Source organism: Podarcis cretensis (assembly GCF_951804945.1).
Source record: "Podarcis cretensis genome assembly, chromosome: 9".
Taxonomy (NCBI): Eukaryota; Metazoa; Chordata; class Lepidosauria; order Squamata; family Lacertidae; genus Podarcis; species Podarcis cretensis.
Genome location: NC_137178.1, coordinates 23,779,772 through 23,793,765, shown reverse-complemented (window position 1 = coordinate 23,793,765; position 13,994 = coordinate 23,779,772). Strand labels below are relative to the sequence as shown.

The 13,994-nt window shown below is 44.9% G+C and overlaps 1 protein-coding gene across 2 annotated transcripts in view; it reads right to left on the bottom strand.

The window, feature by feature from the left end:
* Positions 1-3,408: 3,408 nt before the first annotated feature.
* Positions 3,409-13,994, bottom strand: part of ARHGEF38 (Rho guanine nucleotide exchange factor 38) — a 53,544-nt gene continuing 42,958 nt past the window's right edge. Inside the window, exons 11-14 of one of the 2 annotated variants that reach the window (XM_079990213.1) lie at positions 11,750-11,890; positions 8,441-8,639; positions 6,987-7,261; positions 3,409-5,261 (exon numbers count right to left, since the gene is read on the bottom strand). In XM_079990213.1, coding sequence (XP_079846339.1) covers positions 5,076-5,261; positions 6,987-7,261; positions 8,441-8,639; positions 11,750-11,890 — 801 coding nt within the window. In that variant the 3' untranslated portion in view covers positions 3,409-5,075. The remainder of the gene's footprint in view (positions 5,262-6,986; positions 7,262-8,440; positions 8,640-11,749; positions 11,891-13,994) is intronic. The other variant, XM_079990214.1, reaches the window with a different exon arrangement.

Here is a 13,994-nt window from a genome sequence, read left to right as displayed (position 1 = left end):
CAGTGATAAATCTCTAGTCATACAGGCTTTGTCCCAATAATATTTGCTGTAGAAGGAGCTAAGCTTTCCATTTGTGTTTTGATGAACACTTTTGAATGCAAAGGCATTCTTTAGGATTATAATTGAGATCACAAAAAGATGGTAATATAAACATTCGTGAAAGGAATAAGTAAAGATAGTGTTTGGCCTAGATTCTTTGTGTGCCATCAGAATAAGGTGGTGTATATGCAGACATTGGTTTACCAAAGACAGGCGTGAATATCCATAACAATATTTTGATGGCAATCAGCTCTGATTGAAATGAATAGTGCTTCACACAATGCATTCCATGAGCAATTGCTGCACAAGCACCTTTCAACTGCAGGGTTATTATTTTTTATTATTATTTTTGCTTTAGCTTTGCTCCTGTTCAGCTGAATGAGGCTCCCAATTGTTCAGTTAATTTGATTCTTGATCCTCCAGAATAAACTAAAATACAGTTACACTTCAGACATGACCACAGTTCAGATTGACCAATTGTGTTCCTACCATGATCCCAGTTATTTAGGCTGTTGATGCTATTGGGGTTGCCAGATCCAGACTCAAGACAGCTCCTCTGCATTCAAATTACATAGAAAGGCAAACTTTTTCCGTATGTAATTTGCTGTGGTGATGAAACAATGTGTAACAGAATTTGTCTTTTTATACTACTGCTTAGCAGGGGTCAGCAACCTAAGACCCATGGGCCACAAGCGGCCCACAGGAGTAATTTTGCAGGCCCACAAGCCACCCCAGAAACGAGCCACCCGCTCAGGAAGTTCCCGCGCGCTGTTCTATACCAGCGCCGTGCGGTGACTCGTTTCTGCGGCGCCGGAAATTGTGTCTGGGCAGACGACGGAAATCACACACCCACGATCTGGCCCATGGAGGGGGCTCCACGGCAGTGAACCGGCCCAGGCAAGGTAAACCTTGCTGATCCCTGGGCTTATAGCACAGTAATTCCCAAAGAGTCTACACGCTGAATCTGGATTTATTTGCTGAATTCATCTGCTTTTATAAGAAAATAAATACGTTCAACTAGGTATACTATATGATATGTTTCATGCAAGCCCACCATAAGAGTGAATACTTGAAACAAAAACACATTCTAGACTCCATTGTCAATGGTTGGCAACCAACTCCTTAGGATTCTACTTAAATGAAATTGAGTTGGAATAGAATTCCTTATGCATCTTTAACAAATCTAGCTGAAACATCTGTCCTTCATTCCTCCTTAATCTGACACCTAGTAGGTAAAGGCACATCAAATGGCTTGTGGATCTTTATTTCTGGCTTGAGCTAAACATTTTTAACATGACAAGTGCCTGGAAACTAGAGACTTTAAATATCATATTTCAACACCTCAAAAATGAAAATCCTGAAAATAACTCTCTGTCACTGATAACATTTATACCCTTTCAAGGTCTCAAAAACCCCCGCCGATAAATACAATAAAAACAATATCAAATTGTCGGCCCAACTGTTCCTTCTTGGCCTCCAGAGCTTCATCAGTGTGTGAGTTCAATCCTTTGCACACCATTCAGCGGCTGCTGGAGGAAGGGAAAACTGCTTCATCCGATTTTGAAATGTAAAGCATACCATAAACAGTGCAGGGCGCCTTTTAGCAAAGGAATGCTTTCTTCATTAGGAACCATTTGGTATATAAACAAAAGACAGTGCAACAGATAAGGGTAGTCAACTCAACCACATAGGGCTTTTAAGCTTCATAATCCCCATTAAGATTCAGAAAAGCGGGACAGCATCAAGCAGATACTTCATTCCACCCCCATTTCTCAATTTGAAAGACAGGTAGCATTATTTACAAAGCCATGTTTGTTTTCTAGTCTGCTGAATTTCACTGTCACTGCAAAAACATTGGTGTGAGCATTCTGTTTATTACAGAAACTGCTTAAATGCATGATAGGCTTTCCCCAAAGCAGCCTTCCATGTGTTAAGAGACAACAGACACAGTTAGTAAAAAATAATAATTTTTAAAAGCCAAAATCCAAAACTCTTTTAGGGGCCCAATGTATTCTTTCTTATCACGAGCCAATCAAATTGGTGCCATGCACTAAATGTCTGGAATACTTATCCTCTGCCCTGTTGCAGGCACATTAAATAGGGCTCTAGGGATGTTTATAGCCCAATCCTGAGCACATTTACTTAGAAGCAAGTCTACATTCAATGGCGCTTACTCCCACCATTAAGTGTGTTTAGATTTCCAGCTGTACAGAAAATCCTAGGCTTGTCTACTCAAAGATAAGTCCCACGGTGTTCAACGGGTCTTTCTCCCAGCTAAATTAACACAGGAACGTGGCACTGAATACTTCTCCAGCAAAAATAACAAGTATAGGTGAGGGAACTTCATAATTTTATTTTGTACATTTTACTTTTATTTCAGAGCTAAAAAGGGCACATGCTACTACTACGCTACCCCTAGCTAATTTTTTGAAAAGTCTACTTGGAATGCAGTAAGCAACTTGCTGCAAACCATCAGAATCAAGCTAGTGTGGAAGACATAATTTTTTTGTGGGATTCCCCTTCGCCCCACACCAAGCTGCATCTCCTTAGATTTTAACCATTTTTTGGAGATTGCAAGAAAAAGATTGGAGAAAAAGGTGGGATATAAATGCAATAAATTACTAAGTAAATAATCATCCACATAAGAGCAAGCACCGTGATCTGAGGTCAACAACTCTGTCTTCCCCAGCCTGGTGGGTGGGCACTAGGCTGATGAAGATTGCATTAACTCATATATGAGGTTCACCAGGGGCCCTTGGCCAATAGTATTTCTCAGCCTAACCTGGATAAGGGGAACTGGTTGCACTCCAGGTGTAGCTGATCTACAGCTCCCAAGATCCATGGCAATTGGCTGTAATGGCTGGGGCTAATAGGAGTTTAACTCCAAAAATATCTGAAGGGCCGCAGGTCCCCAACCCCTGGCCTAGCTCTTCCCCCAGAGTTGTCTTGCAATCTCCAAAAAATGGTTAAAATCTAAGGAGATGCAGCTTGGTGTGGGGCGGAGGGGAATCCCACAAAAAAATTATGTCTTCCACACTAGCTTGATTCTGATGGTTTGCAGCAAGTTGCTTACTGCATTCCAAGTAGACTTTTCAAAAAATTAGCTAGGGGTAGCGTAGTAGTAGCATGTGCCCTTTTTATCTCTGAAATAAAAGTAAAATGTACAAAATAAAATTATGAAGTTCCCTCACCTATACTTGTTATTTTTGCTGGAGAAGTATTCAGTGCCACGTTCCTGTGTTAATTTAGCTGGGAGAAAGACCCGTTGAACACCGTGGGACTTATCTTTGAGTAGACAAGCCTAGGATTTTCTGTACAGCTGGAAATCTAAACACACTTAATGGTGGGAGTAAGTGGCATGTGGCATGGTGGCATGTGTTAGGTTCTTTACCACCTAATTTAATCCCCACAACCTCAAGGACTAGCTGGGTGATGAGAAATGGAGAGCGGTACCAGCTTGCGTACCCCCTCTAGAGAGGAAGGGTCAGAGCACGGGACGACGACACTAAGGACAGGTCAGAAGATGAAGGTGGGGGAGAATGGTGGGCCACTGAAGAAGCAACAGGCTTGAGCAAGAGGGAAGAGCCAAGGGCAGAAAGCAGTTCAGACTCAGCACTTGAAGCTCCCTGGGAGATTGCCTGCCCTACTGTGTTCGGTTGCCATCCCCGCTTATCTCCAAGGACACAAAGAACTATGGCTGAACAATGAGCAAGAATTCCCTCTCGCCATGGTTTACATCTACGTGGGCAGCCTCCAGAGGAGGAGGGGTCTTGGGGGGAAGATGGAAGCAGGAACCATCTGTCCTGGCCAGAGGCATAGGAAGGGAGCAAGGGGGGCAGATCGCCCTGGGTGTCATCACTGAGGGGGGTAACATTTGGTGTGCCACCTGCCCGCAACTCCCAAGTCTACCCTGAGCCATTGGGGGAAGCAGGGAGCTGCACCGCTATGCCTTCATTTTGACAGCTCGGAGGAGGCTTGGGAGTCGTAGGCGGGCAGCTCGCCCGGGGGTGACTTTTGGCGCACTGCCCACCTGCGACTCCCAAGACTATCCCAAGCCATCAATGGGGGGGGTGACAAAAAATTTTTTGCGCTGGGTACCACCTGACCTTGCTATGCCTCTGGTCCTGGCAACTGCTATGGAAGCTGGCCCTGCCTTGAAGCTTCTCTGCCTTGTTTGCTGTTTTCTTGAAGGAAGAATTAAACTCATCTCTGTGCTTGAGTGCTGACCTGTGTCTGAGCCAGCTTGTCACGGTCCAGCTCACGGGCGATCAATGTCCAGGCATGGGGACGTCAGGACAGGGGGCAAGATGGCGGGGTGGGAGCAGGAACGGAGGTCCAGAAGCCAGGAGTCAGGAAGCTAAGAGTCCGAGGGTTGGAGAGCCAGGAGTCAAGAAGCAAGGAGTTTAGAAGTCAAGGGTCCGAGGATCAAGAAGCAGGAAGTCAAGAAGCCAAACACAGCAAGGCAGGAAGTGTGTTGCTGTGGCAAAGAGCCGAAGGGAAATGCGGACCTTATATCCCTTCCCAGCTCTTGCCAGCAGGTGCTGTGAGTTACCAATCGGCTTAACCTGTGAGGCCGTGCCTTGCCTCTCCAGAACAAACTTAGGAATGCCCCAGTCCTGCAAAGTCCTATTGGTCACAGGGCCTGGCTCCTGCACACACACCTGACACAGCCCTGATGCACAACCACCCTTCGAGGTAGATTTGGCTGAAAGGCAGTGACTGGCCCAATGAGCTTCATGGCCGACTGGGGATTTGAACCCTGGTCTCTCCAGGTCCTAGTCAAACATTCTAACCACGATGCCACACGGGCTCTCCATACACCAGGGGAGATTCCAACAAAAGCAGTGTGGCAAAGTGAAAGGATGTAAGAAATTCAGGACAATGACTGGAAACAGTTTTTTCTTTGTTTTAAATACCTCCTTCATAAGTTCTTCAGCTCTTGATCTACCAATGAATTTTTGAGCAGACCAGAGCAAAACGGAAGACTTTTGCCTCTGACGTTTCAGAGAATTAGGTGTTGTAAGTATTTCCGATGTTTACGCGTAAGTCATCTTCCCAAGGTAATTTGCTGGCACGTATCCCTTTTGTCCTTTTGCTTCTGCTAACCACCATTCCTTGTTGCCGCTCAGGTCAGAAAACCGAAGGATCCGAACTCGCTGGTACTCTTGAAGGCTGAGCTCCTGGTGGCTCCTTGCTTGAAATGCATGAACCGCATAAAATGTCTGAGAGGGAGAAACAAAAGAGAAAATGTATTTTCGGTCCTAGCTGCTCTTTCAGCATACGATGGCTACATACACACATTAAAAGCACATAGCTCCCCCCAAAGAATCTCAGGGACTGTCATTTATTAGGGGTGCTGTGAGGGCTGGACTGCAGTTCTCAGGATCCTTTGAGGAAAGCCATGTGCTTTAAAGGTATGGTATGTATACACCACCAATGGGAAAGGTGGCAGGTCAGTGGGAGAGCATCTGCTAGTCATGCAGAAGGTCACAGGTATGGCTGGTAATGTCTCCTGTCAGAAACCTGGGATATAAGCAACTCTTACATGCTATGATGATATGCAGCACTCCTTCCATAAACACAAGCGTGTTTGCAAACAGGAACAGCCAATGTGATGTCATTCAGATGTTGCCAAATTACAAATATTGGCTGTCCCATCAACCCCAGGCAGAATGGCCAACATCTGGAGGGCACCCCACTGGCTACCCTTGATGCAGAAAGTCAAACAGTAGGCAAGAGAGAACTTCTTATTTTTCTTATTTGCTGATTACATTTCTAGGCTGTCTGTCCTCCCAAAGGAGACCAGGGTGGCACCTGTGCTATGCTATCAGTGGGGTAGCTCAGTTGGCTAGAGCCTGGTGCCAAAGCTGCAGGTTTGATCCCCTATATGGGACAGCTGCAGTGCAGTGGGTTGTACTAGATGATCTTCAGTCCCATGATTCTTGAATCCAGGTGGGCAGCCTCAGAGTTCCTAGTTCAGACCCTGGGCAGCATGATAGGGCCTCACAGTTTCCAGAAGCACCACTTCACAACTTTAGAATCTTTCCTATGGGCTGCTGCTAAGTTTGACATAGGTAAAAGTAAAGGGACCCTTGACCATTAGGTCCAGTTGTGACCGACTCTGGGGTTGCAGTGCTCATCTCGCTTTATTGGCCGAGGGAGCCGGCGTACAGCTTCCGGGTCATGTGGCCAGCATGACTAAGCCGCTTCTGGCGAACCTGAGCAGCACACGGAAACGCCGTTTACCTTCCCACCAGAGCAGTACCTATTTATCTACTTGCACTTTGTGCTTTCGAACTGCTAGGTTGGCAGGAGCTGGGACCGAGCAATGGGAGCTCACCCTGTCACAGGGATTCGAACCGCCGACCTTCTGATCAGCAAGCCCTAGGCTCTGTGGTTTAACCCACAGTGCCACCCGCATCCCTCTAAGTTTGACATAGTCTTCTTCAAATCTAAAGCTTCCTTTGACATGCTCTTCCTCTCACCACAGCAAGGGACAACAGAAAAAAAACTTTCTGACAGTAAGAGCTGTTCGACAGTGGAATAGTCTCCCTCAGGAGGTTGGGAACTTTCCTTCTTTGGAGGCTTTTATGCAGAGGTTGGGTGGCCATCTAATACTATGACTTTTGGACAGGTCTTTGGGCAAAGTAGGACAAACTGACTTACACTGTCTAGCTTAGCATTATTCACACTGACTGGCAGCTGCTGTCTCTGGTTTTAGACGGGGCTCTCTCCAGTCTGACCTGGCAATGCCAGTGACTGAACCTCAGACCTTCTGCATATGAGATGGATGCTCTTCCACCAAGCCACACCCCTTCTGAAGATTCTCTGAGGGGGCCACCTCCTTGCCACTACTCATTTGTGTGTCTTCTCCTTGCTGCTCACACACCTGGAGAGAACAGGTGAGAAAGCAGCTACAAGGGGGAGGGGAATGAAGATGAACTCACGATGCTTACATCTTGGTCGTCCACTCCGTAGAAGCAATCCACCTCTGTCCCATTAATAGTTGCCTTTTCACACAGGCTATTGTAGGAAGAGCTGCTTCCGCTTCTCTTGTGCTGCCCTGCGGGTTTTGTGCTGCCGTCATCCACTTGCCTCACGGAGACAAAAAGGCTGATGTTATCAAAGTCGCCGTCGCAGAAACTGGCATCTGAAGCCTCCTTTTGTGCCTTCGCTGGATTGTAGGGCTTCAGGAAGGAGGAGTAAACGTATCCTTTTGAAACTAGGGAGGGAGGAGGAAAATTTAAAGAAATTAGGATGTGCTTCCCTGCTCCCCAGTGCTTCTGCCCTTCATAAAAAGCAAAGAAAGGCTTGCCACCTATAAGGAGTATGGAAACAGTGGGGAGACCACTTGGTTTCTCTTGTCCACCATGTTCTCTCATATACCTAGTCTGGGCCATAATCCCCCCAGTGAGGCTGGGCAGAAGTCACTGGTGGTCCCTAGTCTTACAACTAGTGTTGTTGTGGTGTGGCAGGCCACTCTGGGTTGGGTGACACAGAAGGGGTAACAAAAAAGGGGGGTTGGCCCTTTGGGGTCATGAAGAGGGCAAGAGTGACACCTCCTTTTTTGTTGCTTTAGCCTTTGGAGGTGAAGGAGGAAATATCGTGGGTGATGCCTTATTCCATGTAAGTAGGAGAGATAGCTGCTGAGGTGGGAATGTAGCTGCTACCTATAAATACATGTCTGCCTACTTGGTGGGTGAAGCTGGTTGTGTCTGTTGGATTTTTGTATTTTGGATCTGCTAATAGTTGTTATGGGCCCAATACGTCAGTTGTTTTAGCTTATATTGATGTTTAAGAGGATATCTTAGATAACTTATTTAGTTATGTTATCTGTGCTACTATAAAATGTGCATTTTAATTTTCTTTTTTCTTTTGTATTTGACTTCAGTCTGGGATATTTTTAGGATGTTGTAAAGATTTTATTTAAAACATGAAGCAATGAATTTATTTAAAACATGAAGCAAAACATGAAGCATATATATATATATATATGTATATATATATATAAACACACACACACACACACACTTCCTTAATATATATATTGCAAGTTAAAGACCAGAATTTTGCAATTCAGAAACCCAGTACAAGCAGGATAGAATATAAATTAAGAACACCTTATGTGTTTTCGTAAACTTTATCATGTTGGAAGTTGCTCTGTTTTGCACCAGCAGCGCCAAATCTTTACTCAGGATAATGTCACTCATGCTAGGTTAGGTACTTGTGATGTGAGCCATGACCTGCTCACAGGGCAGGCTAGAATACTACTTGCAACCTCTTTGAGAAGTCACTGTGGCACAACGTGGAAGCTGAGATCACAGGGCTGTTGCGTCCATATTTAATAACCATCACAGCCAAAGGAAATCCAATATTGTGATGAATGTGCCTGAGGACTTACTTCCAGTGTCGACAAGCCATCTGCCAGTACTTCCGAAAGGATCCTTTCGTTCCACGACAGCCACCAATTCTCCTTCATAAAGATCAATATCAAACTCCTGAGTGGCATTGCATTTGCGCTTGGCTTGGTACAGCAAGTCTGAGTTGTATGTGGAGAGTATCACGGACCTGTGGCTTTCAGTCTGCCGTGGAAATTCAGGCTGGAAACAAAACAAAACCCAGCTTGAGATATACTTTCAATTGCAATGCCATAGGAAAGCATATTCAGGGTATATCAACATCCCTGCTGCTCTTTTCTCCACCATATACGACAATCTCTGTCTCACTCACTTTCCCAATCAATCCCCCTCACACTCCCTTGGCAAGTCGGTATTATTCAGTATCTCCTCTTCTTAGGCGATCACTTGTAGCCCATTAAGACTGTCTTCCAAAAACACAGTTTTAACAGTGAGTCCGTAAGTATCTAGGGACGCGGGTGGTGCTGTGGGTTAAACCACAGAGCCTAGGACTTGCCAATCAGAAGGTTGGCGGTTCAAATCCCCGCGATGGGGTGAGCTCCCGTTGCTCGGTCCCTGCTCCTGCCAACCTAGAAGTTTGAAAGCACCTCAAAGTGCAAGTAGATAAATAGGTACCGCTCTGGCGCAAAGGTAAACGGTGTTTCCGTGCGCTGCTCTGGTTCGCCAGAAGCGGCTTAGTCATGCTGGCCACATGACCCGGAAGCTGTACGCCGGCTCCCTCAGCCAATAAAGTGAGATGAGCGCCGCAACCCCAGAGTCAGCCACGACTAGACTTAATGGTCAGGGGTCCCTTTACCTTTACCGTAAGTATCTAAATTCAGTATCTGAATAGGTATTTGAATCTTGGTAACCCATGTCTAAATCTAGCATCTTGCCTATTGGAATACTCTTGCTTATTTCATCACAGAGCCATGGCCAAACCACATACAGCATTCAGTGCCCCTTTGTATTTAACACACATGCTTCTTTAAAAAATGCAGATAGTGGTCACTGGGTGTGTTGATAATTAAAAAAAGGATGCAGCACATGTGGAAAATGGTTTGGCTCTTTTTCAAAGTCCTGACAAAAAAACACTCATTTGAAGCTATTTTTACAGGGCTGAAACCCTCCATTAGTAGTACGGGAAGAAAGGGTTAAACTTCCCTTCCCCACCTGCTCTAACCCCTGCTAGTTATCAGTTCCCCCCAGGGAATGCTATTCAATATATATTTTTAAGTACACTTTAACATCATGCCTAGTTTCACGCTAATTTCCACTGACCTGGGAAAATAACAGCTCGCACACAGTGATTTGTCATTTCGTAGAAGACGGGCCCGATCTAACAACACCTATGTGAGTAAACTGCTCGTGTAAGTAGGGTTTTTGTGGAAATCGGCTGCTGGGCTTATTGTTAACCATAAACTATTGGGCAGATTGCAGTGCCATGGCATTAAATTCACAGGGTAAAGCTGTGTACAAATTGCTGCAGCGAACAGAGGCTTATTCTACATGGCAGATAGTCTGAGGTACCTGTGCGTTTTACTTTGACGGCTGTAAGATTAATCCTCTATGAATAGTCATGTAGAGGAAATTTGCCTTCGCCTCCCATCTTAATGCACTTATCAGTGTCGGTGTCAATTAACGGGAAGCATTTTGAAGTCACCCCGCACAAAAGTGACAGGGACATGTAACATCACAAGGCTTGAGAAACCAGTAATCCACGGATTATGCTGTTTTAGATATGGAATGGGAAGTTACCGATAGAGGACAAGCAGGACTTCTGCACAGCTCTTGGCAACATTGTACACTAGACATGTCTAAATCCCAGCACTCCTTTTTTAAAATAATAATAATAATAAAATCACCTGCCATCACTATGAAAGGCATTTAAAGGTTTCCTGTGTAATAATAAAAAAAAATACATCGGAAGATTAGAATTGCTATACAGATGTTTAGTGGGAAATGTGTCTGCGGACTGAATATGCACAAATCGAAGAGGAGCTTATGACAATGGCATTGCCAAGGGCTGTGGAATGAAATGTCAAGCGTGATTTGGAGAGGAATGGTACAGGGTGGCGTTTGCTTTCAGAGGAATGCATTGCTAGGCACACTTTTTTGGAGTTCTGGACCAGGCTAGGTGCAATTAGATAGATCCCAGGCATTTCTGCCCCCTGCCCAATGTTAATAACAGAGAGATACCCAGTTCAGATTGGGAGCATGATCCTTCGGAAAAGAGGGATTAACTTCTGATCCTTGTGCCTTTCCCCTGATTAATGCCAGCTACTCCCCCAAGCTGTATTTCTCTGCTTTCCTTTGGACCACATCAGCGAGGCTGAGAGAGGGGTCTTGTTGTCTGGGCAGCCCAGGACCTGCTTGCTCCCCAGAGAGGTCACTTTGGTGCTGCTAACACAGCAATTTGACTTCCCCCTGAAGGCACACTCCATTGTCTCTTGAGACCAATGGGTGCCAACAACAGCAACACAACAACAATTCCCACAACTTGTTATTTGTTGTGCAAGCAGAAAACCCTGTGCAGGGCTTTGTTAGTCCTCCCCTTTACTTCTATGCATACCTCCTGGAAGTTATGACCTGTTAAAACTCAACGAAACTTTGGATCCAGACTAAGATGAACTTACACCACAATTAAATCAATGGGACCCATGGATTTCAAGTCCCACGGATTTCAATGAGCACTAGGTGCAAATCCTTAACCACAAGCCAGGTCCTTTTGAGCTCTTGACTCTATACATCAGGAATGGGGAATCCATGCCCTTGCCCATATCTTTGGACTACAACTCCCATCATCTGTTGCCATTGGACATGTTGGCTGGCACTGATGGAAACAGGAGTCCAACATTGTCTGAAGGACCACAACTTTCCCATTCCTGCCGTGCATAATCCAAGACACATATCTCAAGTTTATAAGCAATATTTGTCTTTTTCCCCCAAAGCAAATATAACAGATAAAGTATACATATTCATGTATTGAAAGTAGACAGTAGAACAATCCACAGAAAGTTAAGACAGTTGAAACTGACATGCAGCCCAGTCAACTACTGTTGTTGACACAGCAGTAGTTTGTAGCAACTCAAACGGGACTTACTCCCAGGTAAAAATGCATAGTAGGTTTGGGGCCTTAACAGTGCATGGATGAAGGAATAGTGTTGGAAGGGAAGCTAAAGACATTTAGCTTTCAGTAGATTCAATTGGCAATAAAAATGTGGTTTCTATATATTTACTTCTCTGCCCTGCATTTTGCTTTTCCTAGTTCCCAAACTTCCAACAGGGACTCCTGTCAAATGTATCCTACAAACCTGGAGAGGGGTTGGCTTCTTTTTTTCAAAGCTCAGCTTTCTCTCAATGAAATTTATGCTGTTGTTTTCTTTGACAAAATTCAGACTGTGTATGTCTTCGAGCACCTGGTGCTGAACTTCGCTGATGCTTGGAGATGACCGCTGTAAGTTCAAAAGAGGTTCAAGTTTACATGATTAGTCACAAGCTGTGATGGATCGGGGAGTATATATACATAATGCTGGTTCTGATTCGGCAGGCTTAGAACAGCATCAATACTTTTTCCTGTGGTGGGGCTTCTGGCAGAAGCTCATCAGGGAAAGCCTTTCCTGTTGTACCCCTTGACTTTCTGCAGACACAATGCTGAATTTTTGATGTGAACAACACATAGAATCATAGGATTGTAGAGTTGGAAGGGACCAAGAAGACCATCTAGTCCAACACTCTGCTATGAAGGACTTTTTTTGCCCAACATGGGGCTTGAACCCATCACCCTGAAATTACCAGCTGAGCTATCTTCTCCCATGGGTAAAAAAAGAATACCCTAGTCTAGATGATATCCTTTATTTTAGATCTAGCTATCCCTTGAGCCATTGGCCTCCAATTCCCATTGGCCTTGGCCCAGCATGGGAATGACAAGGAGTTGGAATCCAATTACATCTGGAGGCCCATAGGTTCCCCATCCTTAGTTCAGCAAGATATGAATAAGCCCACCTCAAAAGCTTCCATGCTTCCCTCTCCCTATGGCTAGTGGGGGTTTGGCAGCTTTCGTTTCTGCTTTTAACCATAGCCTGATACGTTACACAAACCCAGAACTGTGCAGCTGGCTTTTTGGAAACTTGTAGATGTTAAAATTAACCGGAGTTTCCCAAGACTGACTGACACAACAAACTGTGGTTAATCACAAGTGGAAGCAGAATCTTCTAAACTCTTCCTTGCAGCCATGCTAGAGAATGAGAGAGGGGAGGGAGGGTGCAAATCAGGAGAGATATTATGCTCATTAAGCTAAGCTATAGTTTAGTGTGACATCCCCACACCCTCATTATCTTGTATGCATGTGTTTGAGGAGTAGTAGTATACACTAGGACACTCTCTCTCACCCAAATAAGTATTTCCCTTGCTGTTTTCATTTTCCTTCCAACATGCCACTGCACATGAGAGCAGAACTACACTTCACACCGCTGCTCAGTTGCATATATTAAACTCACTTAAATACATAAACATTGATAAGCACTTATTACCTAGCAACAATGCTGAGTCAATTAAAGGGAAAGAACATCCAACCAGGTGGCACAAAACCTGGTTGAACCAAAGGACGCTAGAGGGCACCCTTCACACACTGGCAGAACCACACTACAGGAAACTAAATAATATGCTAAGAAGCATGCCATTTTCTGGGACAGCAGGGAAGGCAAAACTGTCCAAGCACACAATCATTTAATAACCCAGGCAGCCCAGCCCCATATCTGTTTAACTGAGTTCAACAGGGCTTAATTCCAAATCACTGAGCATCGGACTGCAGCTGTACTATAGCCAGGATTAATTCTAGATAGAGATACCCTAACCACAGTGATTTTTTGCTCTGGTATCATCCAGATCAGACAACTTCAAATCCCGAGTGGCAAGTCATGGAAGAAACCAAGCTGGTTGTTCATCTGGAGAGAGGTAAATCACAAGCCTGGGTTTGAACATAGCACTAAACCAAACTGTGCCTTGGTTCACAGCAGCAGCAGCAGGACCAAAGGAGCAAAGCAGTCACAATATTCTCTCCAGGAACCCACACATCTGCACGTTCACACTAAACCATGGCTTGGCTTAGGGTGAACTGGCTCATAAAATAGGGCTGCCGTACAGTATGTCCAGACATAGCTGAGATTCGTCCATCAAAAATGTTCAAAAAGCGGCAAAAATGTCTGGGGAAACCCAGGCGTATGACAGCCCATATCTGAAGCGTTGATTTTTTGATGCTTTTCCTTAAAAAAAATAAAAATCAACAACTTTGGCCCCCCAAAAAGCTCAAAACTTTTGTGTCCAGATTTTCACTTTTGGAAATATGCCAACCCCATCATAAAACCACAGAATTGGAGGTGGTCCTTGCCCTAATTTCACGCAGCCTGTTAAGGGTGTTGGGAAATGTAGCTCTGTCAGTGATAAACTACAGTTCCCAGGATTCTTTGAGGGAAGCCAAGTGCTTTAAATGTGCATTAAGTGTATGGTGTGTGAGTGTGTGTGTGTGAGTGAGAGAGAGGGAGAGAGAGGGAGAGGGGG